This window comes from Ambystoma mexicanum, chromosome 9, assembly GCF_040938575.1.
Source record: "Ambystoma mexicanum isolate Mex_15411 chromosome 9, UKY_AmexF1_1, whole genome shotgun sequence".
NCBI classification, from domain to species: Eukaryota; Metazoa; Chordata; class Amphibia; order Caudata; family Ambystomatidae; genus Ambystoma; species Ambystoma mexicanum.
This window is the reverse complement of record NC_090931.1, coordinates 1,552,095,689-1,552,119,909: the sequence shown is the minus strand read 5'-3', so window position 1 is coordinate 1,552,119,909 and position 24,221 is coordinate 1,552,095,689. Positions and strand designations below refer to the sequence as shown.

At 46.9% G+C, this 24,221-nt stretch overlaps 1 protein-coding gene across 2 annotated transcripts in view; it reads left to right on the top strand.

Annotated features, from left to right (window-relative positions):
* Positions 1-24,221, top strand: part of LOC138489507 (oocyte zinc finger protein XlCOF6-like) — a 56,750-nt gene that overhangs the window by 15,343 nt on the left and 17,186 nt on the right. Inside the window, exon 3 of one of the 2 annotated variants that reach the window (XM_069617249.1) lies at positions 11,711-11,842. In XM_069617249.1, the coding sequence (XP_069473350.1) occupies positions 11,711-11,842 (132 nt within the window). The remainder of the gene's footprint in view (positions 1-11,710; positions 11,843-24,221) is intronic. The other variant, XM_069617250.1, reaches the window with a different exon arrangement.

The following is a 24,221-nucleotide window of genomic DNA, read 5'->3' as shown; positions in this document are numbered from 1 at the left end:
TGCCTTGATATTGACAGTCCTCGTCACCTCTATTTGTCCCTGACTGTGTATTGTTGGTGAATGAAGAAGGCAGTGGAGAGGACACCTGACATTGTGAAGGGTGAAAATGACATTTTGGAGGGAGTAACTGTTGTTGGTGTTTAGAAATGACAATTACAATCTAAATGGGATAGTGAGTTGCCTGACTGTTAGGCAGAAACCTGTGCAGTTCCCTTGGGGACCACTGCAAAAGATTTAGGACTACAGGTGTTGGCAGTAAACCCACCTGGTAGCAGTCTGTACCACCCAGATTTACCTGGTAGCTGTGGCTGAGCAGTCAGACTTCCCTCAAGAAGAGTTAGGCAGTATGCAAAGTATACACAATAGGCACTCAGATACAATAACACAAGCAAACACTGACCAGAGCTTTGGTAACAAGGTATATAATTATTTATTTAAAAACACACTTATTGAAACACTCCAGCACTATTATTGTAAACACAATTATTATTATTATATATACATCCCTTATTCCTTATCAGACAAGTCTTAATTAACACCACTTATTTCCAAACAGAGGTGAGCGCTTAACTATAGATGGCACTCCAATAAATTAATGAAAAAGGGAGGGAAAAAGGCAGAATGTAGGAACAATACACCACACTAATACTTAGGAACTCTTAAGCAAGGCAGGAAAGTCAAAAGTTACTTGTGGGCCAAAGTCCATAGGCCGGGCCCACTCTTGGAGCGAGCAGGGCACAAATGCAACCAATATCACACAAGGACAACAGGCTTAAAAAGTCTTGCAGGGAGTTCGGAAAGGTTTTAGTTAGGCTCAGAAAAGTTTAGCCAGGGTGTCCCAGGCTAACCCAGGGTCGAAAGCCGGGGGCTAAATCTACCCCGTACAGTCGGTTGCAAGGGAAGCCAGGCGGAACACGGTACCTTATGTGGAAAGGATCCTCCAGCGGGGGGCAGTTGTTCCTGGCAGCGGGTACAAGTCGCGGCGTCGTCCAGAGGAAGAGAAGATCTCGACGTGGAGGAAAGATGAAGGTCGTAGCACTGCCAGGGAAGAAACCAGCCGCAGAGTTTTCCGGGTAAAGGTACTACCCTTTGATTCACGGTAGTGTTGAAACGTGGTATCCAGGTTGCTGGGGTGCTTGGCACACGCAAGGCGGCCACGAGATGTTCCAGGAAGCGAAAAAGGAAGCAGACTGGTTATCCCCACAAGGAAGAAGATTCTCTCCGGGCTGGAGATCTCCTCTGTCGTTGGGAAAAGTGGTGAGACGGTTCAGCAGGGCTCCACCGGTGGTGTCGTCGTAGCAGGTCAGCTCAGCTTCTCCCTCGTCGGATTCTTGGGTCCTGTGGCGACTTAAGTTCCAGTCCCCAAATCCCTGCTTTTATACTGGGGGGTCACTATGATACCCCTGTGTCACTGCACTGAGGGTGCTGTGTAACACACATTACAAAAACACATGAAGCCCATTGGAGTAAAAGACCCCATAGCCCATTAAACACATCTAGAGTCAAAGAAACATACTCAAATCATGCCCAAGAGTGAGGGTAAAAGAGTCTCACTCTTGGCAGGAGAAAAAAAAGAAACCCCAAAAATCCAGCAAAGCTGCTGGGGACTCAATAGGTTAGGAAATTCAGCCTAAACAGAGAATTCTCCCTAACACTGACATTTTTGATTTCCTTACTGGTTCTACAATCTTTTTCCCAAGTTATGAGTCCTTCTCTTCCAGCTCACTGGAGATGGAACCCTGTGTAATGTGTTTCCTGGGAGTCTTCTATGAGTGCGTGGTCCAAAGGTACCGCTGCTCGGCTAGCTGAGCTGCTCACTGGCTGGTGGCTGCTTTCTGTATTTGTGGGAATCTGTCAGGGCCACAAATTGTCTATCTGACCCCTCGCCCTAGGATTCGGCGTACACTGCGAGGTGAGAAATATTTAGGAAAGAGAGGAGAGAGAGAGGGAGGGAGGGAGGAGAGAGGAGTGAGGAGTGAGGGAGGGACACTCCAGAAGACTTGAGTTTCAAGAAGCCGTAGGACTGGAACAGGGTCCAACAAGAGACGGAGTAAGAAGAGGTGGCATGACCAAGGAGATGTGGAAGTGCTTGGAAGACCAGACCACTTACCACGATGCACTTCAGAGTGCGCAGAAAGAAGAGAAGGAGCAGAGAAGCCAACCTGACAATCTAAGAGGAGAGCCCCGTCCTAACTGCAGGTCCCCCGGTGACTAAGATGAGATATAAAGGTAACTGGTAGAGCGTGGGATCCAGGGAATATGCATACTCGTCCCAGTAAGGACCTAGTATTGAAAGTCTTCCAGAAGAGTGGAACACATTACTGGAGCACTGCTCCTCGTCCCAGCAAAGAACAAGTGTTAAAACGGACTGAGATTCATTCTTGGAAGACTCCTATTCGTTCCAGTAAAGACCAAGTGTTGGGGAAGAGTGAGAATCTTTGTAGGAATGTTCATACTCGTCCCTATACATATCAAGGGTTGGATAAGCAGGAGAATTGTTACTGGAAGACATATTCTTGTACGTAACCAGATGGGCCTGTGGGGTGTGTGAATCCTCTCTGAAACCCCCAATACCAAAATCGCCAAACACTAGAGAGTGGATGTATTTCTCATTTCACATGTACTGAATACCCTTTTCTCACCATGTCCAAAAGGAACTCCAGTATCCCTCCTAGGTGCCAGCTTACCTTGGTGTGCGGTGCCATGCCGCCTAGGAAGGGAGACTAGGACGAAAAACTGTCCCTACTCCTCGCAGGCAACAAATCACAAGCATAGCATGCCCACCAACGTCCCCTCCTTATGGGTGCGTGCATAGCATGCCCACCGACGTCCCCTCCTTGTGGGTGCATGCATAGCATACACACCAGCTTCCCCTCCTTGTGGGTGCATGCATAGCATGCCCACCAGCTTCCCCTCCTTGTGGGTGCTGTGGGGGTACATTTAAGGCCTAAGGCAGAACTCCCACACCCCCTACAACAAAAACTGTATTTCAGCAGTTACCCAAAAATGGCTGTGTTTTTGCCTGCTGAGCACATATGGGGTGAGAATTGAACACAGCCAGCCAAAGAATAGCTGCATTTTGTTTTGATTCTCTTGAATCTAGGGAAAACAAATCAAATCCAGAATGGCTGTGCAGTGCTGTTCTGTCATTTAAACATTCAAGGATGCGCAGAAAATGACCTACATGTAAAATGGCATCGTACTGGTGCTACTTTCATTTTTGACATCAGAGTATTGCTCTATTAAAACGCAGTAAAAAAGAAAAGGTCAGGCACGCACTCCATTTCCCAGTCAGTTTAATCCTAAAACTAGTACTAACAGGGTTTGATCCAAGCAATGTTAAAAAATGACAGGGTTAAATCCCAACTGCCACAAAATGTTAAAAAAAATATACCAGGGTTAAATCCCAACTGCCAGTTCAAATGCACAGTAGTTCTGCTCCTCCAAGTACTTTTGAGTCTCCAACTCTCTTCAGGGAGGCTGTGTTTATATTCAGCTGTTGCCAATTGCTTTTTTAATTAGTCTCAAGGAATTCTGGTCTTTGTAGTGATGGCATAATGTTTTGTTCAGGAGACCAGGAACTAACACCCCTCCAAACAAACTTCTTACCCAAAATTGGGGGAGGAGGAAAAAACATGATTATGGCTCTTCAAAGTGAGGGCATGACAACCCCCGGTGCTGCTGCCTCCAGGACCCGGGGTTCCTGCAAAAAAAAAAAAAAATATATAGCTCTTTTTGTTCCCCCCCAAAAGACCAATCATCCTGGCTGAGGCCCAGGCATTCCTGTCAAACCAGCTTGGTTTAAAGGCTAATTTTGCACCTACCGGTGACCAAGGCTGCACGGGCATGTGCCCTGCTCCCATGATCATTACAGGTTCTCCCAGACTGCCAGACAGCACCGCTCCCATGGACACTGGTGGACTTCAAACAGGGAGTCATGGAAACCCTTGTGCAAACTGACCCAGGGAAGACATTTTGCATTGTGGGGGTGGCAGCACCACCCACAACTTTGGCAAATCATCCTCATTGACAATGCAGAACATTTATACTTTAAGACATTTTTCTTTGCAAGTTGAATAAGCAGCAATGTTATATTATGACGGTTTTAATGTGATTTTTGGACAAGCGCGATCAGACTATGTTCATCTTTCTGGCACGTGGTGGACTGAAATGGTAGGAAAAATGCATTTCTGAGGGAAGCATAAATGGCATAGATATTAAACTTGGAAACTATGCCCAATACTATTATGCATATGAGTAGCCATTTGTAGAATTTTAGATATGTTTCTGCTGAAAACTGCGAAATTGTGCCCAAGGATGAGGCAACATCGCACAGAATTGGCGTTCGAACCGGCATATTCCTTGTGAAATATGGGATCTGCCTTTGGATCTGCCTGTCTGATTTTTTTATGATGGTGACTACTGTAAATATGAGGTTTTTGTTCTGTAACTTATTTTGGTAAAAAGTAAACTCTGGTGAGACAAAGCAAGTCATAAAAAGCAGGCACATAAACTGATGTCACTTCCCCTGAACCAATCCGCTCGGAGGGAGGACCGATAGGCTGGCCTATACTAGGATAGGACTAATTCTATGATGTCACTCTGGCTATTTAAAGGGTAGACAGGGAGACACAGGGATATTCAACCTTCAAAATCCACCTTTCAAGAGTCCATGACGCCAGAACCAGGTCCAGAGGCAGCTGATCCCATCCAGGCAAAATCACCTATTCAGAACCACATTAATCCCAGTAATCCAGGGAGCAAGGAGGAAAGGCAGTTAAACCCTTTAGGAGAATCCAGTGACCAGAGTCTCTGCCCAGCTGACTCATCCCGCTGTCCACAGTGACCAGACTTTGTCCAGCCGGTCCCTACCAGGAGAGCCCAGCTGACCTAGTAACCAGTTCTCTTGACCCCGCCGTCTAGAGACCCTGCTGGCTGTACCCAAAAACTGCATATACTTTTATTTTACCTTGCATCCTGTTCAAACCCTATTCAATTCCCATTAAAACCCTAGTCATTTCCCAAATTGCCAGTATCTTCGGTTCACCCTTTCCTTAGAAGAATCTGTGCAAGTCCATACCTGTTAGCATATTTATTTTCTGTTTCCTCAGTACAACGAATCGCTGCGGTAACAAAACTAATTTTGCCCGTGTATTTGCTTTCCTTTTTGCTTTTCCCCATACAAACCCATATCATCCCATACAAACCCATATCATCCCATAAGTCATCCCTTCCCATTAGTATCCTATCTGTTCTGTGTCTTTGTTTCCCATCCCAACAAAATTTCTGTTGCGTTGTTTTCCTCCCAAATTGATTTCCTCACCTGTGTTTACGTTGCTTTAGTACCCTGATCAGTAGCCACATATACAACTGTCACAGCGTATGCCACATTCACGTATCTAACATCCATGCCAACAAAAAAAACATAACTAAACATCTGCTCGACTCTGCCACAACTGGGTCTCGTAGCTGCCACCTGCAAGCAATAAACAATCACTACCACATTCTACCCAACACATTGTATCACCTTCCTCACCTGCCACGAGAGGGCTCGGGCCTGCCTCGCCCGCAGCACGTTCGCGTACACACGCACATCTGTCAAGAAATACAAACTAACATCCACATAACCATCACTCACATCATCCTCATCACAACCAAGACCAACCACCCCACCATTCTCACTACAGAAACACCCGTCAATTGTGCCCTCAATTTGTACCATAAGCATACACAACCACTGTGCCGAAGAAAAACATAGAAAAGTGGGAAAATAATTAATTACAGTACCTTGTCAGCAGTAATTCGCACATTTCCATGAACAAAAGCGTGTCGGCTGCCTGCCGGCACAGTAGCAGGACTTGTACCTTGCGTAGATGATTGCTGGCTGGCTCTGAGTGTAGGTTTGATTTCTCTTGGGCTTATCATAGAAAACTGCCAGTATTGACTTCTCCATTTAAGGAATCTCCTGGGCTCATCATGTCGGAATCAGCAGGCTTTAAGATCAGCAGACATTCTCGGGTGGGTCCTTTTTATCTCTTGGGATCAGCAGGCTTATCAACAATTTATCTGGGACACAACAGGCACCTGCTGATCCCATATTCGTCACCATTTGTAGTATCCGCATTACTGGAGATCAGGTAAGAAGCTGGTGACTGATTATTATAAAAGTAGATGAGCTTTATTATTAGTTACAGGGTAAGCATATATATATATATATATATATATATATATATATATATATATATATATATATATATATATATATATATATATATATATATATATATATATATATATATATATATATATATATATATATATATATATATATATATATATATATATGAGACAGGAGCTAGGCAAGATACATACAGTCAGTAAGCTTTCCCATCCTGAAGATCTCAACTGTAGGATTCAGAACCTTGATGACACATAAGATTCTAGATGACCTAATGACATTCCACTATCTGCAGTGTGCACCCAGTGCAGACAACCAGTCTAGATGTTACACTTTAGTACCCTGATCAGTAGCCTGTAAGCTTCCTTGTCTCTTTAGTGCAGCCACACTAAGTTCTGTTCTATCTATCCAACCGCAAATGTAAGCTGACCTCTAAATAATCGGTGAAATACGAGTCTGCCATTTCGCTCATTTAGAGGGTTTTCATTTTCGTTTTGGCCTCCCCTTCTGGAGTGGTGGGTTGAATTAAAAAAACAGATTCTTTTTTTTTTCCTCTTCTTGCCACTGCTTTCGCTCCACACAGAATTTAGTTAGCAGGTGTTTGGGGGAGTGTTGCAGGGGGAGTGCAAAACATATGTGCCATCTATGCATGTGAAGAAAAGTGATTTTTGTTTTCATTTCTGTTTACGGTTTGAATAGATGATGTTAGAAAGTTGAATTAAGTGTTAAGGTTTTGCATTTGTGCTGCCACACCCTGGTGGCTGCTGCTGCCCTACATTTCGTTTGCTCTGATTTTTCATTTGAATCGTAAAAATAAATAAATATTTCATTGTTCCACACCTGCCTGGTTCATAGTCCATCGCGACACAGGGTGTTTGTTAAGGTGGGTGTGAGACTGGTTGGGTGCCTCTTCAAAAAAGAATCCAGGGTTCAAATAATAAAAATTCAAAAGGCATGTTTTTATTGCGCGCCATCTTCAGTGGAAGAAGTCTCTGGCTGGAGTGTGCCGTCTCTTAAAATCGGTTACACGTTGGGGGCTTGTGCCGTAATTGAAGTAAGTTTTTCCACCTGTGTTAGGGAGAATTCTCAGAAATGTGCTAATTCCCTCCACCTTAGAGACCCCCCCCAGCCACTTTGCTGGATTTTGAGGACTTGATTTTTTTTACCCTGAGAGAGTGAGACCTTTTTTCCCCACCCTCATGTATTTTAATGTGATTTCTGAGCTTTGTTTTTCTTTTGGTTGTGGAGTCTGACAAACTCCATAGGCATCAGCTTTTACATTGTGTCACACAGCACCTTCAGAGCAGTGGCACAGGTAAGTCTTACAGATTTCCCAAAGGTTTAAATACCTTCTCTGGGATAAACTACTGTTTCCCAGAGCAGTAAAGTGAAATTGACTTTACTTACATTGTAACTTTCTAGACCCAGAACACACTATCTTACGATAGGGTGCTGGAGGGGTTACCTAGTATCCCCTTTGTCTAGCTTCTCATGTAACATTTTTATGTTACCCTTTCCTCACTGAATGGCTGGTGGCAGTGATTTCGTTTTAACTACCGTGGTGTGCATTTACCACAGGCTGCGTTTGCAGCTTCAGTAAAGCACCCAAGTGTGCCATTTTTTTTGTTGGTTTTTTTTTTAATCAAAATGGCCCCAGTCTTCTTTTTTTTGCTATTTCTTTGTGGAAAGGTCCTTCTTGAAATTTACTCTGTGCGCCAAACGAAGGTTTGGTCCCATTGTTCGCTTTGCCTTTGGTGGGATTCACGGGTGAAGCCTGCCTCTGGCTTCAGAGTGTCTGGTTTAGGCAGGAAGTGAGGGAGGTGCCCCGACACTCCCTATGCTTAGTCTCCTAGGAGACCCAAATGCACTCTGTAGTGATTGGCCGGCTGACTGTCCGGCAAGGACAGCCACCCTGCTGGGTGACTGACAGCTAGGCTGGAATGAATAGGAGAGAACCAAATACAAGGTGAGACTTTTGGCTTGGAAGGCAGTGTCAACCACTGGACGAAGGAACCGAAGAAGAACTTGAAGAGGACGCCTGCTGCAACTCCTGGAACGCTGGTTTGCCCAGTGAAGCCCTGCTGCTGTGCTGAAACTCCAAATCTGTATCGACAGAGAAGCCCCTGCAAGGATGACTTCTACCCTTGATTTGGTAAGCCACCTGGACATCCTTCTCAGAGCTGGTTGAATTTCCACAGAGTTGCTGCTGGAAACCGTATAGCCAGGGAGAGGAACACCATATTGTGTGCTTTGCTTTTAAGCTGGCCTAGAGCTCAAGGTAGATCCTCCGGACTCCCAGGAAGCAGGACTGACGGAGCCTGAGCACCCCCCCCCCCAACAGAATGCGGGACCCCAGAAGCAAGGAAAGTCCATCTCGACAGCCAGGAACCGCAGTGTTGCTATTTTCGGTAGACGTGAGGAAACACTGAACAGCCACTGATAAGTAGCACAGCTTCAATTCCTGTTTCAACCGGCATTACCTTCCATACTGCACTAACCATAGTCTGTTCACATTCCCTGCTGCACTACCCATAGTCTGTTCACGTGGTTAGGTTTCAGCCAGCATTACCTTCCCTGCTGCACTAACCATAGTCTGTTCACGTGGTTAGGTTTCAGCCAGCATTACCTTCTCTGCTGCACTAACCATAGTCTGTTCATGTGGTTAGGTTTCAGCCAGCATTACCTTCTCTGCTACACTAACCATAGTCTGTTCACATGGTCAGTGCATCAGATTTTCTCTGTTCCTTGTGTTTCTTTCTGAGGCTCAGGTTCCTATGTGTTAAGATGGATTTCTAAACTCTGACCTGGTGTTTAGAAGGCCACTCTAGTTTAGTGCAACAGAAGAGGCAAGTTCAACACAGATATCGCATTAGGCAGTTCTTCAAAGTCAATCCCTAACTTATGTAGTCCAGCCCTAAGACGTGAGGAGCCTTATGTTCAACAGTACAGTAGTGCGTTAAGAATGCGCGGTCGTGTGTAAATTGAAAAGCAGGTTCTCTTCAGGGAGCTGTAGCTGTTCAGGAAGGGGGTTGAGGTGATGTAGAATAAAGCCCTAATCCTCGAGTAGGGTCTACCCTTGCAGGTAAAGTGACTTTTGGAGTTCGGGAATAGCTGGGTAGCGCAGGCTAGCCCAGCTAAATTGAGTATCTTTTCAGAGATTCTCATGCGTAAAACGGGGGCCACTGGTAAGTGATGCAAGTACTCACCGACCCTCGACACAGTCCGGGCCAAACTAGTCTAGTCCAGTTAGCTAGTAGGTTTCACACCTGCAGTTACAGGTCTCTCTGGCTCTCAGCAGGCCTTCTTAGTGCGATTTTAAAAAAAAAAAAAAAAGGCAGGTGTCCGAATAGTGGGGTCAAGGTGCCAAACCTTCCTAGCACGTCTCTGGTGGTTCCACGGTTCTCTTTTGTTCATTGATACTTGGCTCCTGCTGCAGGTAGTTCGTTGAGAACGTCAGGTGATCGACCTGGAATTGATTTGGTATAGCCAGTGGAAGATCTTCTTTCTTGCATGCACGCCAGGCATCGGCCAATCGTGGCCCACAGTGGTTCCAGTCAATTAGGCCTGCCAGACATATTGGGACCAGAGAGTTCCAACTCTCTTCCTGGGCACTAGCACACGTGACATACAGGATCCCGCAAAAGATGCGGTTTTCGTGGGAGGATGCATGCCCAAATAAGGAATACCTGGGTCTCGTGACCTGGGTGAAGGCAAATTGTAATTGCAATTGTTTACAGCATTTATACACGGGTGGAGTGCTTCAAAGCGCTATGGAATACTGTAATCGTTCTTGGGCCTAGAAGTTTCCGAATGATCTAACAAAAAAAAAGTAGTATACTAGGCCTGACTGCATTTCTCCTAGTACAAGTGCATGCAGTGTTACAGTCGTGACCAACCTAGGGAGGGGGAACAAAAGAAAAAGGGAGTGGGGGGACAGGACAAACTTAATAGTCCTGGTACATTCAGGCGGGGAGCCTGGGACCTGCAAAGCTCTGGAGCTGTACCAGGAAACCAGTCAGCAAAAAATGAACAGGGTTGGGGAGGAGAACTTGAGGTGCTCTGGCTCTAGACAGAGAGAGGCAGCGAGGCTGCTCCAGAGGGAGGCACCTTCAGAAGATAAAGATCTACCCCCAAATCTGTTTGGAACAACGGCTCACCCGCAGAGAGTTGGAGGACGATCTGAGGACTCTGGACGGAGAGTATTTAGGGAGAGAGTGTTGTAGATAATGGCCCCCGGCCCCAGAAAGCCTTGTGGATTATGCAGAGGGTCTCGAACTTGATCCTTGCTGCCACGGGCAGTCGGTGGAGGGATTTCAGCACCGGAGAGATGTGGTCCCTGGGCTTGAGGCCAAGGATAAGTCTTGCACTTCTGTTCTGGATGAGTTGTAGAGGATGGAGAGTAGAAGAAGGAAGATGAGCCTCTGTGTGAAAGTGAGAAAAGGTACAATACCTCTGAGGAGGTGCGTTGGTAGTGGGAATTTTGTAGAGATGTCTGAGATGTGAGAATAGAACGAGTACGTGGAGTCGAAGACGACCCCTAGATGTTTTGCCTCATTGGTAGGTGAGAGTGCAAGGTCAAGGGAGGCCGGCCAGTGGGAAAGGAGGATCAGGGGGATGAAGAGGATCATCATTTCCCCCCAGTACTGACAGCCTGATGGATGTGCGAGTTGCCCCATAACAATTGAGTAAAAGCCCAGAGGTTTGCAGCTGAAGGCTGTGCCCCACGGGCAAAAGTCAGATTAGGTAAGGCAAACAAAAGCAAAAAGTTTGGGGGGTGGGGGTCCATTAATGGAGGGGAAATTGCACTCAAGGGAAATCTTTCCTAACACTGTTCCAGACTTCTTTTGATTTGTTGTTGCACTTGAAAAAAGGTTACAACTTTTTTTGTTTTATTGTTCTTGTATTCTTTTGGTTTTTTGCCTTTTGGACAGTTCCTCCCCACTGCCCACTTGGGTTAGATGTGCACTTTACGGGTTGGGGGATACACTGGAGTGGGTGGGTGGGGAGCAACAGTGGGGGATGTGCCAAATGGGTGAGGGGGGAAGAGATGGAGGGAAAGATGGATGAAAGGCAGCAAGATCTAGGCAGAGACGTGTGGGAGGATGCAAGGGGGAGGGGTAACAACACGTGGGGGAGTGCAGGGGACTGGCACGACGCAGGAGAGACCCGGGGGGGACGACAGGCTGTGGGGCTTGATTCGGGGGGCTGAGGCTGGCTGTGGTGAGGATGCAGGGAGATGTGGGGAGGGGACACGGGAAAGTGGGTGCCAACGACCGGGAAGCGTTATTTCAATCGGATCCCATCTCAAAAGTGTGGAAATGTTAGACCCACAGTGCTGATATTTCTCAAGTAAACAGCAAATCCCAACCTTGTTTTTATGCCAAGACAAGCGCACTTACATGTCCTCCGTCATGGCAACTGCTATCCTAGCACTCGGGGAAGTATGACTTGGTTGCAAATGCTATGGGTTTAAAGTTGGATGCATGGTTGTGTTCCAGATTGTGGAATTAATGACTGTTAAACTTCATCCAGCAGGCAGCACGAATACAGATTTTGAAGAGTCGCTTATTATAAAGAAAGAGGAAAACCTACATCTGATCCATCCTCCAGACGCTGAAGGACGAGAAAGAAAGAGCGGATCAGTTGGCTCAAGTGAAGGAGAAGGTACGGCATCTGTGTCCCCCAATGAACCACAGAAGTCCCAAGCCCTCCTGTGCCCAGGTTCTAAAGCAAGTCAAAACTCAGCATTGCAACTGGAAGGGATTATTTACGATTGCTCATTCTTAACGTTATTAACACATCTATTACAAAGCTTAGTTATAAACTCATGTGTCTAACTTTTCTTCCTTTTTTTTTTGTTCCTCTCTGCGGACTGCCACACTTCCTTTTTCTCCATCATAGAAAGGATTTTGGTGGTTTAGTTGTTTGCTTGTCGGGGTCACAGGGCTCATCCCTTTTGCAGAATAGACCAACCAACACCTGTTATGTAGTCTTTTAGTCCCATGCTTCTTTGCCTATACAAAGTGAACTATTTTCAGTTATGGCAAACTACGGGAAACTGAATCTGCTTAGTGCTTTTTTTTAATGCTCTTTCTAAGAAATTCTGGTTTGTCTTCAGAGAAGAATGTTGCAGTGAATTCCAGGGTTTACCTCATGACCTTTAGAATAAACGTTTGCATACTTGGGAAGCATAGTGTCAGTTTAAACACTTCTTTGGTTGGTTAAAATTCAGTCTTTACTTTCTGAGGAACTTAGGTAATGTGTTCTGCATGATTTCATGAGGGGATGGAAATGTCGACTCTGCTAAAGTTTTCCTTGGTTTGTAGAAAGATTTGCCTCTTCCCTAGATGCAGGTTCCATGTAGTCCATGATCAAGCTACCCCTGACCCTACCTGGATCCTAGATTCAGGTTCCCGAAGGAAATGATCAAGCTGCCCTGACCCTACCTTGACCCTAGATTCAGGTTCCCGAAGGCAATTATCAAGCTACCCCTGACCCTAGATGCAGGTTCCAGGAAGGTCCATTATCCATTATCAAGCTACCCCTCACCCTAGACCCTACCTGTACCCTAGATGCAGGTTCTAGGAAGTTCCATTATCAAGCTACCCCTGACCCTACCCTGACCCTAGACCAAACCTTCACCCTAGAGGCAGGTTCCAGGAATTTCCATATCAAGCTACCCTCACCCTTGACCCTAGAAGGGAGGTTCCAGGTGGATCAATGATCATGCTAATCCTGACCCTAGACACTACCTAGACCCAGACCCTACATACACCCTAGAGGCAGGTTCCAGGAAGTTCCATTATCAAGCTACCCCTAACTCTAGACCCTACATGGACCCTAGACCATAGAAGGCAGGTTCCAGGAGGATCAATGATCATGCTAACCCTGGCCCTAGACCCTAGATGCAGGTTCCAGGAGGAGGATCAATGATCAAGCTACCCCTCACCCTAGACCCTACCTGTACCCTTGACCCTAGAAGGGAGGTTCCAGGTGGATCAATGATCATGCTAATCCTGACCCTAGACACTACCTAGACCCAGACCCTACATACACCCTAGAGGCAGGTTCCAGGAAGTTCCATTATCAAGCTACCCCTAACTCTAGACCCTACATGGACCCTAGACCATAGAAGGCAGGTTCCAGGAGGATCAATGATCATGCTAACCCTGGCCCTAGACCCTAGATGCAGGTTCCAGGAGGAGGATCAATGATCAAGCTACCCCTCACCCTAGACCCTACCTGTACCCTGTACCCTAGACCATAGAAGGCAGGTTCCTGGAAGGTCCATTATCAAGCTACCCCTCGCCCTTGACCCTACCTGTACCCTAGACCATAGAAGGCAGGTTCCAGGAGGATCAATGATCATGCTAACCCTGGCCCTAGACCCTAGATGCAGGTTCCAGGAGGAGGATCAATGATCAAGCTACCCCTCGCCCTAGACCCTACCTACACCCTAGAGGCAGGCTCCAGGAATTTCCATTATCAAGCTACCCCTCGCCCCTAGCTGGACCCTAGATGCAGGTTCCAGGAGGACCAATGGTCAAGCTACCCCTGGCCTTAGACCCTACCTACACACCCTAGATGCAGGTTCCAGGAAGTTCCATTATCAAGCTACCCCTAACTCTAGACCCTAGACCATAAAAGGCAGGTTCCAGGAGGATCAATGATCATGCTAATCCTGGCCCTAGACCCTACCTGGACCCTAGATGCAGGTTCCAGGAGGAGGATCAATGATCAAGCTACCCCTGGCCCTAGACCCTACCTAGACCTCGATCCTACCTATACCCTAGCTCCAGTTTCCTGTTATGACCACCAGTCCAATATGACAGAAAACGCAATGGTCAAGTGTTAGGGAGAATTCTCATTTCTGTGCTAATTCCCTTCACCCTTAGCTCTTTTGCTGGACTTTAGTGCTCACTCGCTGGATGGGGGCTCACTTTCTCCACCACACACCTCCCGGTTCAGGCCTTTCAGCGACATCTCACGGGTCAAACCGTGCAGGTCCTCATACAGAACCACGGCCATGTTCTATCTGAACAAGCAGGGAGGCACACACTCAAGTCTGTCCAAGCTATCCCAGAAAATATGGAAGTGGGCACTCAAGTGCCACATGTTCCTAACATCTCACCAAGTTTCAGGGGAACTCCAGACACCCTCTACCAGAAGAACACGAGTGGCAACTCGACAGTGTTCCTAGACGGAATATTCTCACTATGGGGTCACATCCCACTAGGCTTGTTTGCCACAAACCTAAACACACAATACCCAGACTTTGCGTCCAGTTTTCCCCCACCAGGGTGCAAGGGGAAAGCCCTGTGGATGAACTGGTGCAAGAGATTTGCTTACACTTTTCCCCCACACCACTCCTGAGCAAGATAGTGCACAAGATGCACCAGGAACAAGTGACTCTAATCCTGGTTGCTCCTATGTGGTGAGACAGCCTTGGTTTCCACATCTGCTCAAACTGGCGATGTGGAACGAACCAAACTCCTGTGCGCGCACAACATGTTGACACAACACAAAGGTGCTTCCCTCCATCCACGCTCACAATTAATGAACTTGGCAGCTTGGCTCCTGATGCCCTAGAGTTTGGCCACTTGAACCTTCCACAAAGGTGTGTGGATATCCTTAGAGGCACGGAAATCCAACACCAGCCACTGCTACTGTGGAAAAGCTATGTGATATGGTGCACATCACAATCACGCAATCCTTTAGAATGTTCTACATCTAACATTCTAAACTACATGCTTAACCTACTAGACTCCGGCCTAGTATTTAATTCCGTAAAGGTGCATCTGGCGACCCTATTTGCGTACACCACCTCGCAGAATAAAGTGTCCTGGTGGAAAGTCCCTGTCATTCAGGCATTCATGGAAGGGGTAAAGAGGCTATATCCCCCAATTCCCAAACCTCCCCCGGGTTGGGATCCCAATATCTTGCTCATGGGGCCACCCTTTGAGCCTATGTACAAGGCCAGCCTAAAGCATTGTACCTATAAAACTGCCTTCCTGGTAGCTATCATCTCCATAAGATGAATCAGTGAGCAACAGGCTTTGTCTACAAGACCCCTTTTTCATTATACACAAGGACAAGGTTGTACTAGGAACACACCCTAGGTTCTCACCGAAGTTCATTTTAAAGTTCCATGCAAACCATTCCATAGAACCTCCCACTCCGCGCCCCCCCCCCCCCCCCTTTATGCCTGCATGCACTTGGCACCTATGCCCCTGGCATGCAAGAACTAACCCCACACCACGATTTCAATTGCCTAAAAATATATGCATATAATTGCAGGTGCTAAGAGTGAAATGCTTTATGTTAGCAATAGCAGGGCTTTTGGTTAACGGGCCCCCCCAGGCACTGTTTAATGTTCTGTTCTGTCCAGCTTCGGCTCTGTAGGTCAGCCAGGTTGAGTTAACATAGCCCAAAATTCAGGGGGTGGGCTATAATCCGATCTGCTCAATGATGTTATGCCACTGGCTACGTTTAAAAACTTCGGGGCTCCAGCGAACATGCCCTGCTCATTTCCCAAGTGTGCCAGGCTGAGACGGTGTCTGTGTGACAGTCTGTCACAGGGAAACTGTCTCGGGCACCTGAAGCAGATTGGCGGTAGAGCCTGAGAGGGGAAGAGGGGCCACCTGGGACATTGTCTGGGGATGGTGGGCCCCATGTGTCCTTTGCCCTCACCATCGGCTGAAGAGAGACACAGGCCTCGCCAGTTCTACCCTGCACTCGCCAGGTTTGGGTCCCGGATTTCTAAGCTGATGAATAGGCCCTCGCCCGAGACATTAAAGGAAGGGCCTAAATAGGAATGTGGGTGGAAGGGCCTGAGAGGCGTTGCAAGAAGAGACTCGTCTTCACACAAATGTGAATCTATTCCCAAGTTGTGGTTTCTGATGGTTCTTGAAGAGCAGGTGAGCACCTGTTAACACGTTCATAGATCGGACTTGTCTATAACCATAGTCAGGTTTGTTTGTTTATTCATTTGTAGGGCGCACCAAACCCAGAGGTAACGGCGCAACAAATGCAAAAGGATACTTAAAGCTTAGGTTACATAGTTTGGCCGGTTACATATAGATTCAAGAGTGAACCGAGAACAATCCAACATTTAAACAATAGTGATATACATTAATGGCAAAGATCATTTGAGTACTAGGTAAGCAGGTATGTACAGTACATTGATTCAGCCAGTGCGTAACCGGAGTGTGAGCTCATTACAAATCTGTGCATAGTAAGTATAGATCAGATGTCCTTGGATCGCAGCCAATTCAAGGTATTGCGTCTAAAGCTAGAGAAGGATTGGTCGGCTCTGAGAGAGAGAGATGGGTAATGCATTCCAGGACGGGGCGGCTTTCACTGGGAAACTATTTCCTCCTGATGTTGTTAGCTTGAATCTGGCTATGTTCAGACAGAAGGTGCTAGCCGCCCTAGATGGGCGGGGAGAGGTTTTTCTTACAATTTTCTCTCTGTTGAATAAGGGGGTGCTGCATTATTTAGGCACTTGAAGGTGAGGGAAACTGTTTTAAGCAGGAGTCTATTATTTATCTTCAGCCAATGATTGTCTCTTCTGATTTCTGAAACATGTTCTCTGTTAGGTATGTTCAGAGCAGTTCTTATTGCATTGTTCTCTAAGATTTGGATTTTATTCAGGATATATTCTTAGCACCTAGTTATAAGGTATTACAGTAATCCAATTTTGAAAGTATTAATGCATTTGCTAGAATAATACAGCTAGCCTAGGATAGGAATGGCCTACAAGCCCTGATTAGCTTGCACATGTAGGCAGATGAAGAGGCAGGTGTTATCGGACAGAATGAAGACAAAAGAGGAGGGGGGGTGGCCAAAGGGGGCCTGAGAGAGGAAGAGGAAAGCGAGGACAACATGTCCTGAGTTTTAGTGGTGGCATGAGAAGCCAGAGCTGTACAGAGGGCCTGGGAGGGAACCGGAGAGGTGGAGGCTGCATTAGGACTGGCCAGCTCCTTGCAGATTTTAAGGAGTTTGGTTGTGTTGTTCGGCTCATGCAGTTTCCCATATACCTAGTCTTTATTGGGGGCAGATTAATCATAGAAAACAAGGGTTCTCGGGCATGGTCCGGTCTCCAAAATACTCCATAGGCTGAGAAAACAGCAATTTGATAGAGTGCAGCACTACATCCTTTATTAATCCGCACAGTGCGAGGTAACCTGTCAAAGACGCAAGTCTTTCAAGAGCTACAACGGAGAGGGAGATACAGAATACCACACAACCTAAGTAGGTACTTAGTAGCCTACACAGCACCGTAGGTACCTAGTAGCCTACACAGCTAAGTGCAGTTCCCAAAGACACATCCCAACTGTAGTACATGTGAAAGACCCTAGACCTGTTACCAGCACCTAAAACCAATGGCAGGGTATGTGATTAAAATGGGAAACACAATTTTATCCTGAGGAAAAATGGATTTGCAGTCTCTAAGGCCCCAAACACAATTCCCCATCCATTAGGACCTCCTAGGGCCTTTATAATGGTATTAATGCCCAGCTACCCCAAACAATTCATTAAGAGTATAGAGCAGATTGAACGATGGTGCTCTACAGCAAAAACCTTCCAAGTCAATAAAAAATTTCGTAACCGTTACCTTCCTGCTACGTTTCATGGAAAAAGAAATACATTATCACCAGTTGCAAGGGTTCAATACTTTTACCACAGCAGGATTGAAAGGGACAATTTAAAAACTGCTTATAAAATCACAGGGAAGTACAAAAATAGTGAATCTTGGCCCAGCTTTTTGTGGGACCTGCAGTGAGTTCAATGCATGGGGGCCATTGACACAAGTCCAGGGAATACCACAGAGATGGAGGTGCTGCAGGTATGTATTTCCCGCGCAGGAAGCTGGATGGACGTGCTTGAGGCGAGATTCCCTAGCATGAAAGGCTGAGTTTCTCCATCGGGAGGATCGTGAATGGCTGCATGGATGCACGCTTTAGCTGAGATTCCCTAGCATGAAAGGCTGAGTTTCTCCATCGGGAGGATCAGGAATGGCTGCATGGATGCACGCTTTAGCTGAGATTCCCTAGCATGGAGAGGCAACGTTTCTCCGTCGGAAGGATCAGGAATGGCTGCATGGATGCACGCTTTAGCTGAGATTCCCTAGCATGGAGAGGCAACGTTTCTCCGTCGGAAGGATCAGGAATGGCTGCATGGATGCACGCTTTAGCTGAGATTCCCTAGCATGGAGAGGCAACGTTTCTCCGTCGGGAGGATAAGGAATGGATGCACGCTTTAGCTGAGATTCCCTAGCATGGAGAGGCAACGTTTCTCCGTCGGGAGGATCAGGAATGGCTGCATGGATGCACGCTTTAGCTGAGATTCCCTAGCATGGAGAGGCAACGTTTCTCCGTCGGAAGGATCAGGAATGGCTGCATGGATGCACTCTTTAGCTGAGATTCCCTAGCATGGAGAGGCAACGTTTCTCCGTCGGGAGGATCAGGAATGGCTGCATGGATGCACGCTTTAGCTGAGATTCCCTAGCATGGAGAGGCAACGTTTCTCCGTCGGGAGGATCAGGAATGGCTGCATGGATGCACGCTTTAGCTGAGATTCCCTAGCATGGAGAGGCAACGTTTCTCCGTCGGGAGGATCAGAAATGGCTGCATGGATGCACGCTTTAACTGAGATTCCCTAGCATGGAGAGGCAACGTTTCTCCGTCGGGAGGATCAGGAATGGCTGCATGGATGCACGCTTTAGCTGAGATTCCCTAGCATGGAGAGGCAACTTTTCTCCGTCGGGAGGATCAGAAATGGCTGCATGGGGATGTGCTTTAGATGAGATTCCTGTTAGGCAAAGTTTGTGTGCAGTAACCTCTGGGAACACTACAAACAACTCTGACTACAGGTATAGGAAACCCAACCTTTGGTATAAGCTTGTACTACACAGTTTTGGTAGCGTGTTGAGCAGCCGGGCTTATCTCGAGGGGTCAATGTGAGCTGTAGTGGAGTTAAACAGAGATTTACAGTTATTGAAATAAACTCTTACACTCAAGGGTTCTTGAATAAACAATTATTAATGTATTTATCAGTCAGTTACAATAAGCCTTCTTCAGAAGGGAGCACTATAACAGTAACACTCAAATACACTTCATAAAATACACACTTTTAATATTTCTAAATCAGTAGATACCCTTTTGGGATGGCTCACAGACACTACCTACACCCTCAGGTGACTTCAATTGGTAGTGTGCTGGGGACATTAATATATCACTGTTGCATTTAGAATCATATAGTACTAAGTTGAAGGAAAAGCTTATTTAGAACGTACAAGAGACCACAAATATTCTTTAGCAGGCAAATACTTTCAGATCCCCCCCAACCAATAAGAGTCGCTCAATGGAAGAGGCTAAGCCAAAGTCAATAGGCAAAAGTCTATACGTGCTGAAGCACTTCTTTGTAGGTAAGTAGAAAGTCTTTGCACAATGTTTTAGAAGTCTTTGAAGAAAAGAAGAATCAAATCTAGGGCCACAAGCTGATTAGACTTGTGAGTAGTAGAGGATGCAAGCCTCTCTACGGTAAGAGGTAAACTCTTGCAGACTTTACTGTCATTTTGTATTGAAGAAAAAATGCAGCAGATGAATTCTTTTAATGTGCAGCTCTGCAGATCTCCCTGTTCCTGGGCCTCAGTCTTGGGGACAAGAGGGAGGAAGTCTGGGGACTCCTGCACTGCAATGTGACGGTCACCGCTCGCAACCGGCAATCTTCAATTCAGTGTTTCAGCTCCTCGCATCTACCGCAAATAGCAACACCGCGGTTCCTGGCTGTCGAGATGGACTTTCCTTGCTTCTGGAGTCCTGCACACTGTTGAGGGGGAGCTCGGGCTCTGTCAGTCTTGCTTCCTGGGAGTCGGGAGGATCTTCCTAGAGCTCTTGGCCAGCTTAAAAGCAACGCACGCAATCTGGTGTTCCTCTCCCTGGCTACACGGTTTCCAGCTGTAACTCTTGTGAAAATTCAACCAGCTCTGAGATGGATGTCCAGGTGGCTTAATTTGGAGTTGATTGGTCCCACCAACTCAAAGGGAGAAGTCGTCCTTGCAAGGGCTTCTCTGTCGATACAAATGGAGTTTCAGCACAGCAGCAGGGCTTCACCGGGCAAACCAACAGTCCAGGGGTTGCAGCAGGCGTCCTCTACAAGTTCTTCTTCGGTTCCTTCGTCCAGTGGTCGACTCTGCCTTCCAAGCCAAAAGCCTTGCCTTTTATTCAGTTCTCTCCCATTAATTCCAGCCTAGCTGTCAATCACCCAGCAGGGTGGCTTTACTTGCCAGCCAATCACCACAGAGTGCATTTGGGTCTCCTAGGAGTCTAAGCACAGGGAGTTTTGGGCACCTCCCTCACTACCGCAGACACCCTGGAGCCAGAGGCGGGATTCACTTGTGAATCCCGCCAAGGGCAAAGCGAACAATGGGACCAAACCTGGTTTGGTGCGCAGAGTAAATCTCTAGAATGACCTTTCCACAAAGAAATGGTGAAAAAAGAAGACTGGGCCATTTTGACAAAAATGGCACTCTTGGGTGCTTTACTGCAGCTGCGAACGCAGCCCGCGGTAAATGCACACCATGGTAGTTCAAACAAAACTACTGCTACCAGCCATTCAGTGAGGAAAGGGTAACATAAAAAATGTTACATGAGAAGCTAGACAAAGGGGATACCAGGTAACCCCTCCAGCACCCTATCGTAAGATAGTGTGTGCTGAGTCTAGAAAGTTACAAATGTAAGTAAAGTCAATTTCACCTTACTGCTCTGGGAAACAGTAGTTTATCCCAGAGAAGGTATTTAAACCTTGGTGAGTCTGAAAGACTTCCCCGTGCCACTGCACTGAAGGTGCTGTGTGACACAATGTAAAAGATGATGCCTATGGAGTTTCAGACTCCACAACCAAAAGAAACCGAGTTCAAAATCACATTAAAATACATGAGAGAGTGGGGAAAAAGGGTCTCTAAGGTGGGGGAAATTAGCACATTTCTGAGAATTCTCCCTAACAATACCCTAGCATGGAGAGGCACGTTTCTCCGTCTGGAGGATCGGGAATGTCTGGATGTACGCACTTGAAATGAGATTCCCTAGTATGGAGAGGCAGCCTTTCTCCGCTGGGGGGTGAAGAGGGCTGAGGGATAGATCGGGAATGGCTGCATGGATGCACTGTAGATGAGATTCCCTAGCATGGAGAGGCAGAGCTTCTCCAGGAGGATTGGGAATGGCTGGATGGACGTGCGTTAGATGAGATTCCCTAGCATGAACCAGAGTTTCTCCGCCGGATGTATCGGGAATGGTGGATAGACGCGCTTGAGACGAGATTCTCGCATGCAGCGGCAACGTTCTCCATCGGGAGGATCAGGAATGCCTGGATGGACGCGCATTAGATGAGATTCCCTAGCATAAACTAGAGATTGCTTGAGACGGCATTCCCTAGCATGGAGAGGCATCGTTTCTCAGTTGCTCAGCAGCAGCAGGATCCTCCGAGTGGTCTACTCTTTCGAGCTTCATGGCCTGAGGTGCCCCTCCATTCACAGCCTTGCACCTTTCAATGTTTTGACAGCTACCCAATGCAGATTGGCTAGCCACACTACACTCACACTTTCAAATGCATGTTAGTCCTCCTTCAACCCAAACGAAGACACAATGTCCAGGTTGTAGGGCTCTTATTGCCATCATATGGGGACTAGTGGCCACCAATGCCAGTGCCAGGCTACTGGGGGCGTATAGCTAAAAAAATAATTCATGCAGCTGCGACCAACCTATTCTGCAGCACGTTTTCTGGGACAAATGGGGTGCTCTGGGAGCAGCCTGGCACTGGTGTCCATATTTGTTAGGCAGAAACCTGTGCAGTTCCCTCTGGGACCACTGCAAAAGATTTAAGACTACAGGTGTTTGGCAGTAAACCCACTTGGTAGCAGTCTGTACCACACAGATTCACTTGGTAGCTGTGGCTGAGCAGTCAGACCTCGATCAAGAAGAGTTAGGCAGTACAGAGTATTCACAATCGGTCAAAAGAACACAGTAGAACAAGTAAACACTGACCAGGGGTTGGTGTAAAAGAGATATCATTATTTATTTAAAACCACATCTAGAAAAACACACGGGCACTAATAGTAGGCAATTCAAGAACATGGTCACTAAAAGATAGATACACTCCCTTAGAAGAATATTAGACAAGTCTTAAGTAAAGCCCCACTTATTTTCAGACAGCGGTGAGCGCTTAACGTAGAAAGCACTGTAATAATTTGTTTTAAAAGGGAGAGAAAAGCCGAGCATAATGTGAAACAGATCCCAACACTTTCATAAGAACAAAACAAGAGAGGAAGGCAAGTAAAACCATGAAGTTAGTTCAGTAGGCCGGATCCACTTTACGAGGATCAGGACAAAATATGTCCAAGGTTACACGGTTGAAGTGCACAAGAGTCTTGCAAAGGTTCAAAAAGAGTTGGACCAAAAGAAAGGGACCAGTTAGAGGGTCAAGGCGGCCAGCCCAGTCCAGAAGGTTAAGGGGTTATTATTACCTTGTAGCAATCTTTAGAAAGGGAGGCCCGGCGGACACGGTACCTTAAAGTGGTGAGAATACTCCAGCGGGGGCAGTTGTTCCTGGCGGCTGATGCAAGTCGGTGCTTCATCCGGGGGAAGAGAGGATCTCGTCGGGGAGGAAGACAGGAGTCCGTTGCACTGCCAAGGAAGAAACCAGCCACGGAGTTCTCAGGTAAAAGGAGCGGTCCTTTTTTTCGCGGTCCAGTGGTAAGTGGCTATCCGGTTGCCGGGGTGCTTGGCACGGGCAATTCGACCACAAGACGTCCGAGGATGCGAAGAAGAGAAGGTAAAACTGGTTGTGCCCACCAGTCAGGGGAAGAAGCCTCTTCAGCCGGGAGATCTTCTCTGTCGTCGGGAAGTGGTGAGTCGGTTCCGCAGGGCTCCACCGGTGGTGTCGTCGTGGTAGGTCGGCTCAGCTTCTCTCGCGTCGGATTCTCAGGTCCTGTGGCAACTTCTGAAGTTCCAGTCCCCAAAGCCCTGCTTTTATGCAGCACACCCCCATTCACTCAGCCTAGCTGTCAATCAAACATGCTAAGTGGTGAGCCGGCCGGCTCACCACTTGGGCCAATCACACAAGAGTGCGACTTGAGTTACCAAGGTAACTCAGTCCAGGTTGCCTAAACCCCCTCCCACACCCTCTGTGGTACCCAGACATAGTGGCACCACTTTTGGAGGCTTCTGTGGAGAAGCCCGCCAAAAAGTGGAACAAAGGGCTTGACTTGGGTTGGAGTCACAGAAGAGAACACAAACGCCATTTTAGAATCGAGTCCTGGCAAAAAATACCAACCGGCGAATTAATATTAAATAAATAAACCGGTGGTATGTTCGAGGCTATGAGAATTAAATAATTAAAGTTGGTAGCCTCGAACAATGTGAAAATCCCATAGGGATATATTCACGGTCGAATATAAAAAGTAGTATCCACTGCCACCAGCCAAAACACGATCAGGGGGGACGGAGACGTGCCCCCTCGACTGACAGACCCCAGGGCAATTGAATTGCCCCGACCAGTACGTCCACAATATGATGGTTTGTACTGGTTTCTGTTAATAATTTGGGACTAGTAAAGCCAATGGTGACTTTACATGCCCTGGGAGACAGTAGTCAGTCCCAGGGTATGGAGTCTATGGTGGGGTGTCACTATGACACCCCTGTGTTACTGCACGGAGGGTGCTGTGTAACACACATAGGAAAAACACATGAGACCCTATGGAGTAAAGGACCCCATAGCCCATAAAACACATTAACAGTCAAAGGAACACCATAAATAATGTCCAAGAGTGGGAGGAAAAGAGTCTCCCTCTTGGCAGGAGAAAAAAGAAACTCTAGAAATCCAGCAAAGCTGCTGGGGGACTCACTAGGTTAGGAAATTCAGCCTAAAGAGAGAATTCTCCCTAACAATATCGGCTACTAAAATGGCAGCACACATGATAAATGAGTTGCAGCTGCAGGAGGACCTCGATTGAAGTTTCTGACAGCAGAAAATGTGTCCATCG